Source organism: Microtus oregoni, unplaced genomic scaffold, assembly GCF_018167655.1.
Source record: "Microtus oregoni isolate MIOR12 unplaced genomic scaffold, Mior012 000008F_ref0000371, whole genome shotgun sequence".
Lineage (NCBI taxonomy): Eukaryota > Metazoa > Chordata > Mammalia > Rodentia > Cricetidae > Microtus > Microtus oregoni.
The window spans coordinates 4776818-4792863 of NW_024543067.1; the positions used below are offsets into that span (position 1 = coordinate 4776818).

The 16046-nt window shown below is 40.4% G+C and overlaps 1 protein-coding gene across 1 annotated transcript in view; it reads left to right on the forward strand.

Moving 5' to 3' along the window:
• Rad23b (RAD23 homolog B, nucleotide excision repair protein) overlaps window positions 1-16046 on the forward strand; it is a 40156-nt gene that overhangs the window by 8192 nt on the left and 15918 nt on the right. The window contains exons 2-4 of the mRNA XM_041657434.1: window positions 9541-9622; window positions 11968-12047; window positions 13938-14206. Of these exons, the coding sequence (XP_041513368.1) occupies window positions 9541-9622; window positions 11968-12047; window positions 13938-14206 (431 nt within the window). The remainder of the gene's footprint in view (window positions 1-9540; window positions 9623-11967; window positions 12048-13937; window positions 14207-16046) is intronic.

Below are 16046 nucleotides of genomic sequence, written 5' to 3' on the forward strand. Positions count from 1 at the left end.
AACCCACATTGCTGAAAAAATGTGGTTAACATATGTCATTAAAAGTAAATGACGTTTGTTTGATTATCAATGAAAGATGTCTTGTACTTTGGCCTTTTATTCTTTTGTCTTGTATGTAGTGGTCTGTATTCTGTCTCAGCTTCAGTCCCATTATTAGAAGTTCTCCATATTCCTGGTAACTGCCACTTTCCCCAACTCTAGTGTATTAGTTACTGTCTGTTGCTGTGACAAGACACCCATAAGGAAGAGATTATGGAAGAGAGTATTTTGGCTTATGGTTCTAGAGGGAGAGTTCAAAGTGGCCAGGGATTCCTGGCAGCAGAAGGCCAGAGCAGGAAACTGAAAGACAGACCCCTTTTCATCCCCTTGCTGGAAGAGAGTGAACTGGAAATGAATGAGGCCATAAACTTTTTTTCCCCCTAGAGGTAGGGTTTCTCTTTAACAGTCCTGGCTATTCTGGAACTGCTTTGTAGACCAGGCTAGCCTCGGTCTTACTAAGATCTGCCTGCCTCTGCCTCCCAAGTGCTAGGATTAAAGGCGTATGCCACCACCGCCTGCCTAGGCTATGCTAACTCTTAAAGCAACCCCCAGAGACCTTCCTCCACAAGGTTCCTGAAGGTTCCATAACCTCCACAAACAGTACCACCACCTGGGGACCAAGTATTCAAATGTCCAAGCATGTGGAGCGTTTCTCAGTCAACACCACACACCCAGTAATGTTTTTAGCATTCCACTCTGTTTTGATTTCCTGATTCTAACTAATGAGATTTTTTAAAAGGCATTTGATAGAAATTTCCTTTTCACTGGCTCTGGCTCTCAGACCTTTATCTTGGGCTTGTCACGTCTATCATTGCTTATCAAGAGTTGGGTCACCTGCTTGGAAGACAGCACAGCGCCCAGACTGAGTTGGGGTGCTGCCAGGTAGCTGATTTGTGACCTTGGGTAGGTTACCCAGCTGTGTCCTCTTCTGTAAAATGAGGACAACAGCACAGGAAATGTTACCTGATAGCCTTTTGAAGATGCTGTGGATTTGAAATGATATGTATATACAGTTTGATGTCAACAGTGCTGGGCAGTATGGTCCTACTTCTGCACCATTGTTCTTGATTGGGTATTAGAGAAGCTCTAAAATTCACTTTGATGTTTCCACTTGGACTTGTGAAGTCAGACAAATACTTAGTTGCACGAACTTGTCTCAGACTCTTGAGTGTAAATATCAGTTCTTACCCGACAGTCATTGTACTCCACTCCCTCTTCCACTGCTGCAGGAAGATTTCATTTTCTATTTGTTATTTTCAGCTGCAATACTGCTTTTTTTTCTTTTTGATAATTTTGACAGTACATCTACAAGGCCCTACTACAACTACCTACTTGTTACTGGTGGTTTTCTTTTTAAATTGTAGAAGGCAGTCTATTATGGATGTACCACTTAAGGTTAATCTGCATTTTTCCACTGTATTTTATCTCCTTTCTTCTGAAAAGGACACATATTAGGCACGTTGTGTGACTGTGACCACATATATCCAAGAGAGCAACAGCAGCATAAGGGAGAGGTGATATATTTCCTTCATGGTTTCAGAGGATTCATCCTACGGTTACTTGGCCTCGTGTACTTGGATAGAACATCATGGTGGCTGGAGCTTATGGAGGAGGAAGCAATTCACTTCATGAAATCAGGAAGCAGAATAGAAATTATAGGTTGATTTTAAAAGGAATGCCCCTCAGTGATTTTTTTTTCTCCCTTCCAGAATCTTCCAAGATAGTGCTGCCAGTAGTAGACTGTTTTTTTATTATTATTTTTTTTTCTTTTTGGTTTTTCGAGACAGGGTTTCTCTGTAGCTTTGGAGCCTGTCCTGGAACTCCCTTTGTAGACCAGGCTGGCCTCGAACTCACAGGGATCCGCCTGCCTCTGCCTCCCGAGTGCTGGGATTAAAGGCGTGCGCCACCACTGCCCGGCAGTAGACTTTTTTTAACATGTGAACCTGCTGGGAGTATTTCATACTTGACCCCAGCATCTCTGCTTCTTTGGGTTTTCAGTTTTAGAGTATGCATATGTCCATCCCTATCATAATAAAATTCTCCTTCCCCTTACTCCCTTTAAACTGTGGTTCTATTTCTTGGTTTCCACCTTACAATAAAACTCAAAGAACATGTTCTGTTTCACTATTTTCATGTCTTGCTCTTCTCTTGTGTACTTGTCTTTTGTCGTTGAGTATAGTGTTTTTAAAAAAATCTTTTTAGAAAGGGAATATCATCAATTACCTGCTTCCTTTAGAGTTGATATGAAAAGCAAGTAATTTGCTGCCTAAAAATTGTGAAAGAATTGTAAAAATTGTGGAAGAAGTTGTGCTGTTTAAAAATAAAAATCCACTTTCATGAATTTTATTTTGATCAATCTTTTCATTTTTTCTATGAAAAAGCTTGTGTAAATGATACTCTTTCAACTTTACATTGTCAGTGGCTTTGAAAGGGATAAGCTGGAACCAAGGTCTTACCATTTCAACTTAAAAGTTAAATTCCCCCCATAGGTAATGCATGAAATTTGCTTTTTAAAGGAATGTGTTAAACTTTGACCTCCTATAGCAGGGTGAACCCTGCCAAATGATGCTGTACCACCTGTTTCTTATAAACACCTGGGTAGTGAAGCCAGTCTCACTGTGAATGAATTCTGTAAACTCTTTAATAACATCGCGTAGGCTCATCCAGGCAGTGTAGGTGGATCTGCTCTCATGACTGATGAATGTAAATCAGATACTGATGCTCCAATAGTGAGCAAGGCTGTTTCTCATTCTTTGCTTTGGTTAGGCAGGCGGGTTCCCCTGACCTACACAATAAAATGGCTTATTTTTGCCTTTTTAGAAACTTTAAACGCTATAGCTAGTGTGGAATTAACCTTATACACTCTCCCATTTCTATCTGCTGTGATCTCGTTAAGGTTGTAACATCTGGAATGTATTTTAAAAGCAAATTAAATTGATGTGTATATGTTGATTTAGGAACATTTTACATAGTTTCTGTGGGGAAAAATAATAGATTCAGGATTTAAAATAATAACCTCTGGGTAATAATTCCAATGAAGATTGCCTTTAAAAATAATTACATTTATGTATTTTTCCACAAACACCACAGGCCTCATGTGGAGGTCAGAGGACAAGACAAGCTGTGGGAATTGGTTCTCTCCTCCTAATTCCACCATGTGGGATCTGGGAATCAAACTTAGTTTGCCCTGCTTGGTCGCAGAACTTTCTACAGCCTTTGTTTACTGCCTATTCTCACATAATGCTCTAGTATCAGGTGCTGTTTTATGAGTCTCTCACTAAGTTCAGTGGTGTAGTTTTCCTCTTTCCATTGCAGTTAGTAGACACCTTTCTTTTTTCCTTTTTTCGACTCCCCACTGCGCCCTCCTCCCCACACACACATAGGTTGGCCTCGAACTCAGAGATCATCTGTCTCTACCTCCCAATTGCTGAGATCACTGTTTGTTAATAGACACCTTATAATCAGTTTTGTTTCTATAATTATTTAGGATCTGCTTTGGAGGAGAAATTTAGGAAACAATCTTTGGTGTCTGTGTCAGGTTTTTCAGATACCAAGGATACCATCCAAAGAAATTTTGGTATAAATTTGAAGTCCTTTGTAAACTTATTTGGCTTTGGATTTTTTTTTTTAAATTTCTCTCTCTCTCTCTCTCTCTCTCTCTCTCTCTCTCTCTCTCTCTGTGTGTGTGTGTGTGTGTGTGTGTGTCTTGGTTGGCACCAACATGCCCTGTTGTGCATGTAGATATCAAAAGACAACTTGTTCTCTCCTCTTACCTTGTGAGTCTCTGAGATCTAACCCCGGGCCTGAGGTTGACCACTTCATTCTTATTTGCTGACTATTTGCAGGTGTGTTGCACACTTAGGCTAACTGGCCTGTAAGTGCTCGTGCGTGTGTGTGCGCTTGCGCACATGAGAGAGAGATTGATTAATTTTCTTTTCTGCCCCTTCTTACAGTAGGAGTGCTGGGATAACAGACATGTGCCCACAAAGTAGAACTGCTATACGGATTCCAGTAATCCAAACTCACATCGTCAGGTTTGAATTCAAATTATACTTGTGTTACAAGCAAGTCCTTTTACTCTCTGAGCCATTTAATGGTATTTTAATTTAGATTATATAGTGGTAGGTGCCCCCTTTGCCTACTCTTCTTTTTTTTTTTTAAGATTTATTATGTATACAGTATTCTGCCTGCGTGTATTCTTGCAGGCCAGAAGAGGGCACAAGATCTCATTACAGATGCTTGTGAGCCACCATGTGATTGCTGGGGATTGAACCCAGGACCTCTGGAAGAACAAGCAGCCAGTGCTGTTAATCTCTGAGCAATCCCTCCAGCCCGGCCTACTTCATCTTTTGATCTAAAAATGCAATATCTTTTTGTATATTGTTAATAAGTATTGGTAAGCAATACAGCATTTTTTTTTTTTTTGGTTTTTCGAGACAAGGTTTCTCTGTGGTTTTGGAGCCTGTCCTGGAACTAGCTCTTGTAGACCAGGCTGGTCTCAAACTCACAGAGATCCGCCTGCCTCTGCCTCCCGAGTGCTGGGATTAAAGGCGTGCGCCACCACCGCCCGGCACAATACAGCATTTTATTTCAAGCTTTAGTTCTCTATTTTTTTTAAATATATATTTTTTATTTATTATGTATACAATATTCTGTCTGTGTGTATGCCTGCGGGCCAGAAGAGGGTACCAGACCACATTACAGATGGTTGTGAGCCACCATGTGGTTGCTGGGTATTGAACTCAGGACCTTTGGAAGAGCAGGCAGTGCTCTTAACTGCTGAGCCATCTCTCCATTCCCTTGAGTTACCTCTTTAGAATCTCTTTCAAGTAGTAATCACCACTATACTAGGTTTCTTTTCTTTTTTTTTCTTTTCCTTTTTCTCTCTTTTTTTCTTTTTGTTTTTTGAGATAGAGTTTCTCTATGCAACAGCCCTAGCTGTTTAGGTCTTGAATTCACAGAGATCCGCCTGCCTCTGCCTCCTGAGTTCTGGGATTAAAGGTGTGTGCCACCACCTCCCAGCTGTAGGTTTGTTTTCAAACATAAATTGTGCGGCTACTAGGTTTTTTCCTTTCATGATTTTGTAAATGTTTCTCATTTACGCACACTGCACAGTGTTCAAATGAATGTTTGTAATAATTAGTATTCCAGCTTGATGAGTGTTTAAATTTGTTTTCAGATTTTAGTGACAAAGCTGTGTATAACTGCCTTGGAAACACAATGGGAGAATCTCATTTGTATTGAATTACTGGCTTAATGGCAGGTACATTGCCTTTAAAATGGCTGTGTCAGTGGTCATAAGTATTAGCAGCATGTTCACAAATACCTTCCATATGAGTACTTGCCCACTGGAGGAGGATTCCTTCCAAAGTGGCTGCCTCAAATGGCTAACTCCTTGATGCTCGCTATTGACTAGAAACTTCAGTTCCTTCCCATATCCCATACAGATCTCTCCTGGCTGCTTGGGTGTCTTCAGAACTTGGTGGCTTGCTGGCATTTAGCTAGCACAACTGGAGATGTAGTGTAGGTGAGAAGAGCTAATTGTAGTCATAGTTCAGCTATATGCAGGCAGATAGTTCCAGACCACTCCTCAGCCCCAAACAAAAATTCTCCAGTACATAAGTCCCTCCTTAGATAAATTTCACTGATGAACATTCTCCCTGTACTGTAAATCTCGAGATGGCTTGAATACCTGCTGTGATAAACGCTCTGTAAGTAGTGGTCATACTGTGTTCTCTGAGAGTAGAAACATTCAGTCACCATTGAATCTTTGTATGTGGAACCTGCAGGTGTAAATGGCTGCCTTGTGAAGCTCTGCCCTGTCATTGTACTGTTTTCTTACAGGTGCAGTACTATTTTGTACCGCTTCTTCATTTCATTTGTATTCCTTATTTTCCTGCTTGAGTTGCATACTCAGATGGTCGGTTTTTCTTTGTTTAATGATTACTCCAGTTCTTTTTGTTGTTGTTTGTTTGTTTTTTGTTTTGTTTTGGTTTTTTGAGACAGGGTTTCTGTGTCACTTTGTTGCCTGCTCTTGTACACCAGGCTGGCCTCGAACTCACAGAAATCCTCCTGCCTCTGCCTTACTCCAGTTCTTTCTACAGCTAAGTGGTTTAGTGTTTTTGTACGGAACTTGCTATTTTTTTTAAAGATTTATTTATTTAATTACATATATAGTATTCTGCTTGCATGTATTCCTGCAGGCCAGAAGAGGGCACCAGATCTCAGTACAGATGGTTGTGTGTGGCCATGTGGTTGCTGGGAATTGAACTCAGGACCTCTGGAAGAGCACTCAGTGCTCTTAAACTTTGAGCCATTTCTCCAGCCCCTCTTAATATTTTTTTAATTTTTTTTATTTCTTTCAGAAAAATTTAGCATTAAATAATGAGTCCTCTTGGTGTATATGCATATTTTTATTTGTAATTCACAGGGTTTGTTCTTTTGATATACAAAATTAGAAAGGGGTTTATTGTGTAGGCCTATAAAATACATTCCATGGTCTTAGTTTTTAAATATTGTGTTGATCCAGGAAATAAAAATAAAGTTTCTAGCCTGGCGGTAGTGGCAAATGCCTTTAATCCCAGTACTGGGGAGGCAGAGACAGGTAGATCTATGTGAGTTTGAGGCCAGCCTGGTCTAGAGCAAGTTTCAGGACAGGCTCCAAATGCTACAGAGAAACCCTGTCCCCAAAAAAAACAAAACAACAAAAAAATTTCTTGGCTCAGTCAGTGGGTTAAGAGCTTGTCTTAGCATTGCTGTGATGAAACGCAACTCACTGATTGATAGCAGACAGGATTCCAGATGAGATTACAGGTGTGCACCTCTGTGCCTGGCTCTATTTACACCTTCACTTCGATTGCACAGAGAGTACTAGAGGGAGATAGCTCAGGAGTAATGAGCACTGGCTAGTCTTCCAGAAGATTAGGATTCTATTCCCAGCACCCACATGGTGGTTCACAACAGCCCTCAAGGACTTTAAGTGTCCTCTTCTGGCTCCGGTGAGTTCTTCATACTTATGGTGTACAGATAGATATACATGCAGGTGAAACCCTATTACACATAAAAATAAATTACACAAACTCTTGTTTATCTCAGAAGAATTTTCGTAGAAAGCAAAGGATCACCACTAGACAGTTTTCAAAAGTATTCTAGGAAAATTTTTTTGGGGGGGGGGGGGGTTCGAGACAGGGTTTCTCTGTGGCTTTGGAGCCTGTCCTGGAACTAGCTCTGTAGACCAGGCTGGTCTTGAACTCACAGAGATCCGCCTGCCTCTGCCTCCCGAGTGCTGGGATTAAAGGCATGCGCCACCATCGCCCGAATGGAATCTCCAGGTTGATCTTGTCCTTGATTTTTGTGTCTTTAAAGTAATATAGTTCCACTAAGGTATCAGAAGAGCCATGTTTGTCTTTTTACCTCATAAGCCTCTCTACTTTCTGGTCAGGTCAAGGAGTTGGTTAGATTCGTTTTCTAATTCTTGAGCCTGTGGACACATAATTTTATGAATTGAAATGCTGTAAAGTTCATCCATTACAGATGCGACTGATACTGAAGGAGGCCAGGTTACTTGTTGAGAATCATTTAAGTAGCCCAGCGGCTCTCAGCCTTAGCTAAACTTGGAAACACCTTCAGGTGGGCTTAAAAACACTGTACTTGAGCCGGGTACTGGTGGTCTACACCTTTAATCCCAGCACTCGGGAGGCAGAGGCAGGCCGATCTCTGAGTTTGAGGCCAGCCTGGTCTACAAGAGCTAGTTCTAGGACAGGCTCCAAAGCCACAAACAAACCCTGTCTCAAAAAGCCAAAAAAACAAAACAAAACAACAACAACAAAAAAAAACACTGGGCGGTGGTGGTTTTTGTCTCAGCTCTCGGGAGGCAGAGAATCTCTGTGAGTTCGAGGCCAGCCTGGTCTACAGAGTGAGTTCCAGGATATGCTCCAAAGCTACAGAGAAACTTGTCTCAAAACCACACACACACACACACACACACACACACACACACTCAAACAAACAAAACAAAGCTGTGCTAGGGAAATGATGTTCTGTTTCACTTGTCTTCTGATTGGTTATAATGAATCATTATAATACATTTGCCTACAACATCGATGATTCTTATTTCAACTGAAATGTTTTATTTCTTAGAACTCTTAGGTTAAAAGACTTTTGGTTTTGATCGCACTTACTTTTTGTTTCATTTGCATGTTTGTCAAGAGGAGTTCAGAGAACAGCTTATAGGAGTCATGTCTCTCCTTCCATGGGTCCTGGGGATTAAACTCAGGTTTAGCTGCAAGAGCCTTCCTTTACCTACTGAGTCATTTTGCTAGCCCCAGAAGGCAGTATCTCTTTCTCTCAATCTCTCTCTCTCTCTCTCTCTCCCTCTCTCCCTCTCTCCCTCTCTCCCTCCCCCCCCCCCCTCTCGCTTTATTATGTGTGCAACTCCAGCTGGTCTGGAACTCACTACATAGAGCAGGCTTGAGCTTTGTCTTAGGGTTTCTATGGTCATGAATATGAGCACAGAAGCAAGTTGGGGAGGAAAGGGTTTATAAATTCGGCTTACACTTCCACATTGTAGTCCATCGTCTAAGGGGGTTAGGGCAGGAGCTGAGGCAGAGGCCATGGAGGGATGCTACTCTGGCTTGCTTTTCATGGCTTGCTCAGACTGCTTTCTTATAGAACCTGGGACCACCAGCCTAGGGAACGGCCCACCCACAATGGGCTGGTTCCTCCCTCATCAGTCACTATGAAAAAGCCTATAGAGACATTTCTTGATTGAGGTTCCCTCCTTCCAGCTTGTTGGTCAAGTTGACATGAAGCTAGCCAGGTCAAGCCCCTAGCAATCCACCTGCCTCCAGAGTGCTTTACCAACATGCCCTGCAAGAAGGCATTTCTGTTTTGTTTTGTTCTGTTATGTTTTGAGAGAGGTTCTCTGTGTCACAGCTGTACTGGAAATTTGCTTTGTAGGCCAAGCTGGCCTTGAACTCATTTAGATCTGCTTCCCTGTGCTGGGATTAAAGGCTGCCCCATCATGCCTGGTCCTAGACCTTTCTTAATCTAAATGATAAGCTTATACATTTTATGACACAAAGCTCCAGAATCTTAGACTCTTTATTTTAAGTTGGTTAAATAAGAAAAAAAAAAAACGACTATTTGTGGTTTTTCTATAGTGCTGGGGATTGAATCCAACTATCATGCATGCTTTAGATCTATGTATGTGGAACATGATATAAAGTTCATGCCAGAGGCACCTAATAATTCAGGGTAGGTCTTTGAGTAAAATATTGGGAAGACAAGACCTTAAAACTTAAAATGTCAGCTGCCATGTGGATGCCAGGATTTGAACCTCTCAGTCCTCTAGAAGAGCAGCCTCCTAACTGCTGAGCCATCTCTTTAGCCTTCTACACTAATTAAAATGTATTAGAATTTCCTCTTGCATTCTGTTTCAGTGTACATTTTAATTTTTAAATTTAGGCTTAATTTTCTTATTATTTTTAAATTTTCCTATAGGTAAAGGCACTGAAAGAGAAGATTGAATCTGAAAAGGGGAAAGACGCCTTTCCAGTAGCGGGTCAGAAGCTAATCTATGCAGGTATGAATGCAATTCTGAAATTAATTTCCAATGCTTTGCTTATTTGACATTTTAGTTTTAGAAATGTTATCTTAATGCCGGGCATTGGTGGCTCACGACTTTAATCCTAGCGTAGTGGATCTCTGTGAGTTCGAGGCCAGTCTGGTCTATAAGAGCTAGTTCCAGGACAGGCTCCAAAGCTACAGAGAAACCCTGTCTAAAAAAAGAAGAAAGGAAGGAAAGAAAGAAAATTGTTATCTTAGAAATCATAGTATTTTTGAGTTGACTTTGTCAGAAACATGATCATAGATAACAGTGGTGGAAGTAGTTTTTAAATTATGTTTTGATACTCAGTCTTCTCTCTGCACATTTGCCTTCTGTGTCCATGGAGTGATTATGAGTACTGTGACTGACTTCTGTGTCATTCATGACTTTCAGTCTGTCAAGAACTTGTGCACTAGCTGACTAATACGAAAGTTGGAGAGTGAAGGCTTGTTCCATGCATCAGAAGATCTTCATAATAGGATTAAATGATAGGACCACCCCCCCCCAAATTGAAATACAAATTATATAGAGTATTTTTAAATTCGTAAGAAAAGGAAGCCCCAATACAAAAGCACCCAAGAACACGACTAGGAAATTACAAATTTAATTAGCCTCACTGAGACTCAGGAAAATATGTTAAAAAATAAACTTGATGGCAAAATTTAGTAGAGAAAACTCATTTGTTCCCTTGAAGATGGCACTAGGACTCATTTCAGATGGTTGTTTACCCACCATGTGGTTGCTGGGAATTGAACTCAAGTTCTTTGGAAGAGCAGGCAATGCTCTTAACTGTTGAGCCATCTCTCCAGCCCAGTGAAATAAGTTTTTAACCTGTTTGTTTCCTTTCATGGAGCTTTTGTAGTTTTTGTGTTTTCAAAGCAGGGTCTCACTCTGTATCCCTTTCTGTCCTGGAACTCACAATCGAGACCAGGCAGGCCCAGAACTAATGGAATTACGCCTGCCTCAGCCTCTCGAGCCTTGGGATTACATCAAAAAGAAAACAAACAAAAACAAGGCGGTGGTGGCTCAACACCTTTTTTAATCCCAGCACTTGGGAGGCAGAGGCAGATGGATCTCTAAGTTTGAGGCCAGGCCAGCTGTTCTACCAAACTAGTTCCAGCGCAGCCAGGGCTACACAGAGAAATTCTATATCAGCAACAACACAGGTATGCATCACTCACTGCTGGGCATGTTTCCTTCTAGGAGAGAGACAGGCGAGAATGATCGCACACTGATCTAGCTCCATTGTTGTCAGGATTCAAAAGGGATGAACTATAATTTTTGGTGCCTAGCCTCTTGATCTCATTCCCACTCTTTTGTGTAATTCATACTGATTTTTATGCAATAGCTTTTTTAGAATAGAGAACTAAATTCAAGTGAGGAACCATTTAGGAGTCCTGACCCAAGCATAGCTTTGGTATTCTGCACCATGCTCACTGAGCTCCACTATTCTCTTTTCTTGTATGTTCTGCTGTTTTTATGAAAGGTTTTGTTCACTTGGCTTATTTTGTTTGTGGTTGTTTTGCTTTAAAACATTAGAACATGGGGCTGGAGAGGTGACTCAGTGGTTAAGAGCGCTACCTGCTCTTTAATAAGTCCCGAGTTCAATTCCCAGGAGCCACATGGTGGATAACAACAATCTATAATAAGATCTGGTACCCTCTTCTGGCCTGCAGAGATACATGCAGGAAGAACTCTGTATCCATAATTTAAAAAATAAATCTTAAAAAATAACATTGGAACATTTCTGATTCATCAAGTGTCTAGTGTTTTTTTTTTTTAAAACTTTATTTAACCTTATTTCATGCACATTGATATAACGACGTCAGATTCTCTGGAACAGGGGTTACAGACAGCTGCGAGCTGCCATGTGGTTGCTGGGAATTGAACCCAGGTCCTCCGGAAGAGCAGTCAGTGCTCTTAGCCACTGAGCCATCTCACCAGCCCAAGTGTCTAGTGTTTTAAGTAGGAAGTTGCTCATCCCTTCTTTTAGAAAAAAACTATATTTTCGAGAAGGTGACAAGGCAATTGAAAATGTTTAATTTTCTTTGTCTTTATGATTTCCCTGATTGTAGGGCTGACTTCAAATAGTTAATAAATTAAAAGCCAAATCAGTTGGTGTTTTATATGCTGAAGGTATTAGACATTTTTTCATCAGATGCTTATGCTTTTAAAGTGGTACATGTCCATTTATATGTTTATTAGCTGGATGCTCAAGTTTTTCTTAGACATTTTACTTGACAGAATTAATGTTAAGAGTAATTTTTTTGTAAGACAGCTTAATGTATTTTTAAATAACATTTTCTCCTCTGAATTATTAGGAAAAATCCTCAGTGATGACACTGCTCTCAAAGAATACAAAATTGATGAGAAGAACTTTGTGGTGGTTATGGTGACAAAAGTAAGTTTTGTCTTCCCACTGTACTGTTATGCATGTGAATCAGCACACAGTGGCCACGTCCAGAGCCGATGAGTTGTGTGCATCTCTGTAGCACAGCATGTGGGATACAGGCAGATCTACCACGGTCCCTGTAAGGCTGGTTACTAGATATCTGTAGCTCTAAACTCATTTTGTAAAACAATGTGCCTTATTTTTTAAGGGGCATTACTCCTTAAAGCCCATGAAGAGTTATCATCTTTCCTTAATCTATGTTCACTCTGCTTTATAAGAGGTGCTAGAGTAGTTAAGTTACCACATGATTATTTAAAAATATGCTTAGCAAACAAATTAATGTCTTTCATTCTGTAGCTTACAATATATTGCCTTTCAGGCACTAGATATTTTTGCTAGACCTGACAGACTCAGGGCAGGAAAAAAAAACATGAATTGAGTGCGAGTTCAGTTTTCAGTCAGGAGAAGAGTTTTAAGAAATAAAGAGAAAGACAGCTAAAGAAATGATGGGATGATTTTTTTTGTTTTGTTTTGTTTTTCGAGACAGGGTTTCTCTGTGGTTTTGGAGCCTGTCCTGGAACTAGCTCTGTAGACCAGGCTGGTCTCAAACTCACAGAGATCCACCTGCCTCTGCCTCCTGAGTGCTGGGATTAAAGGCATGCGCCACCACCGCCCGGCGATGGGATGATTTTTGTAATTAGCTTTTGAGCAAGAGCTGTTTGGTGATTTCCTGATGTTGAAATATATTGGGTGATTTTATGAAAGCAAGCTTTGTATTTATTTGTGTGTTTGCTTGTTTATTTATTTTCCTAAAGTAGAGCTTGAGAGCAGGGACAAAACCTCAGCCAGTAAAGTGCTTCCTTATTTTGCAAGCCTAAGAATCTGAGTTCTATCTCCAGAGCCTTCACTAAACCCCGTCTTGAAAACCTAAATAAATAAGGAAGGAGAGAAAGAATTAGAAAAAGAGAAGGGAGTATATGCTAGCGGTGTTTTAAAGTATTTTAAAATACACATGACTTTGTTAGCTTCGCCTAACAGCTCAAGTTAAGCAAGACACAGTTGAGCTCATTGCTTTTGTAGTTTACTGACTTGGGATAGTGGGAGATTTTAAACCCATCTTTTGTTAAAATAGTAAACTTAAGTCTACAGAAAAGTAATGGACTGAATAGACTGAATGTAGGGTTTAGGTAGAATAAAATTCACTATGACTTTTATTTATGTGTAATTGCATTTGCTGCTCGGAAGGCTTTATGGCTGTGCTCTTAGTTCAGGAAGTACAGAGTATATACATCATTTTGCTCCGTGTGTGTGTGTGTTTAACTTCAATGTCAAAGACTTATTTTGATAATGCTTTTAAGTGGCAATATAGTCTTTAAAATTATAAACAAGGTGCATAAGTAAAGCGCTAGAAAACTATATGGTACTTTTGGGTATGTGTGTTCTATATTTAAGACACATTTCTTTGTGTTCTTTTTTTTTTAATTTATTTATTTATTATGTATACAATATTCTGTGTGTGTGTATGGCTAGAAGAGGGCATTACAGATGGTTGTGAGCCACCATGTGGTTGCTGGGAATTGAACTCAGGACCTTTGGAAGAGCAGGCAATGCTCTTAACCTCTGAGCCATCTCTCCAGCCCTTTGTGTTCTTTTTTATACTGAATTGCTATAAGGACTGAGATGAGTCTAATGTTAAATGCACTTGATAGTTAAGATAATGTAATGTATCCTAGGAACTCTGAGGAGTAATGAAGCACTTTCATTTGCTAATGTTGATCATTTATCATCCAGTTACAAAATGATGTTTAGGTTACTAGTTATTAGACTGTTCTTGTTGTCATCGTCCAGTGAATGATCACGTAATACCTTATATTCACTTTGCTTTTTTAACACGTCTAGCCCAAAGCAGTGACAGCCCCAGTGCCAGCGACAACTCAGCCATCGAATGCTCCCACCACGGCTGCAGTTAGCTCTTCCACGGCAACAGTTGTGGCTCAGGCTCCAGCCCCCACCCCTGCTTTAGCTCCCACTTCCACACCTGCATCTACTACTCCAGCCTCAACTACAGCATCTTCTGAACCTGCACCTGCTAGTGCAACTCAGCCTGAGAAAGCTGCAGAAAAGCCAGCACAGTCACCAGTGGTTACTAGCCCAGCACCAGCTGACAGGTAAGGACTGTGTTTTAAGAAATTAAATAACAAAGTAGCCATATTTCTGAATTTGTAAAAGTCAAACTATGTTACATTTTTTTATTTCTTTTTTTTTAAATAGTTTATTTGTATTTTATGTACATTGGTGTTTTGTCTATGTGAAGGTGTCAGATTCCCTGGAACGGGAGTTATAGACAGTTGTGAACTGCCATATTGGTGCTGGGAATTGAACTCATGTCCTCTGAAAGAACAGCTAGTACTCTTAATCCCTGAGCCATCTCTCCAGCCCACATTTTTTATTTCTAAGTGAACTCTGTGTCATATCCTTATGTCTATTTTTCTTGCTTGTATGTACATGTACCATGCTTGTGTGTTTAGTACACAGGTTGATGTAATGTATCTTCCTCTGTTGCTCTCTGCCCTATTTGTTTGAGACAGGGTCTTTGGCTTGCCAGTTTGGCTAGGCTGTCCAGTGAACCTTTGGGATCCACCCTTTAACACCCTCACAGTGCTGGAGTTACAAGGCATGCCACTGCACCCTGCCGTGGATCCTGGAGATCTAAAATCAAGTTCTTGTGCTTGCACCTTTATCAACTGAGCTTTCTTCCCAGCCAGTTTGTGACTACTTTGATAGTTTACTATTAACAATATAGGTATACATTCTATCATACAGATTTTTATGTTTTGAGTTTTTAGAAAGATGTGTTGGAAAGCTTCTTCTGAGTAGAGATGTTTAAGAAATATAAATTACCAAAAAAAAGTAATTGTAAATAACATTGGCAGCCAATCATTTTTATTTGTCGTAATTGTTTGTGGCCATTGTTATATATGTAACATTTGCATCCTTCCATATCAGTAAATAATTCAGTTGCTGTATTGCACTGTATTTTGTTCTGACCTTTGTTAGCTCTTATACTTTAAGAACAGCATTAAGGTCTTTGGACATTTTCCTCATCTATAAAATGGAGGTCACACTAAGATTATCTAAGGTGGAAAGTGGCACGGGTGTGGTGACTGTCAGGTAAGATCAGCAGTAGTTGCTGTTACTTGCCTCTTTTGTTGACCCAGCACCTAGAAACAGCAGGAGATAGATGCCTGATACCTGCAGCTTTTGCAGTCTCTTGGCTACAGCCTCCTAGCCAGAGCTCTTCCTCATTGTTACCAAAGTCATCACTCCTCACTGAAACCTGGTGAATCAAATGTGAAGAATCAGGAAGAATTGCAGGGTTTTGTTGTTTTGTTTTTTTATAGGATTGTGGGGTGATTTGGGGTGGTGTTCCTTCAGTGATAATATTATGGGCAGAGCAGATGATTTAGTCATAGTAATTTTGGGATTTCCTGGGCTATCTAAAATATGAGTTCTATTACAGCCAATCTGAAACTGGACTGAGCTATAGCTTGGAACACAAGTAGAAGGAGTTACGTGAACTAGGAGTCCGAGCCAGCCACTGCGGAAAACTGACAGTGATTGGAAATGCTTTGAAAGCATGGAAAACATCTGTGGGGTTTCTGGCAGTGTGTGCAGGTTTGCCCCATATACAGACATGCCCTTGGTAAAGTTTAATCTATAAATTAGGCATAGTAAGAGATTAATTACTAATGAGATTAGGATGTGAACCAGCTGTTGTGTTCATGGCTAATCTGAGCACTTCAGAGGCCGAAGCAGAAAAATTGCAAGTTCAGAGGCAAAATGGGCTTTCATAGCAAGATTATGTCTGAAAGAAAAATGTTTCTTGAACTAGGTGTAGTTGGCACGCCTTTAATCCCAGCACTTGGGAGGCAGAGGCAGGTGAATCTCTAAGTTTGGGCCCAGCCTGGTCTGCATAGTGAGTTTCAGAACAGCCAGGGCTACATAGAG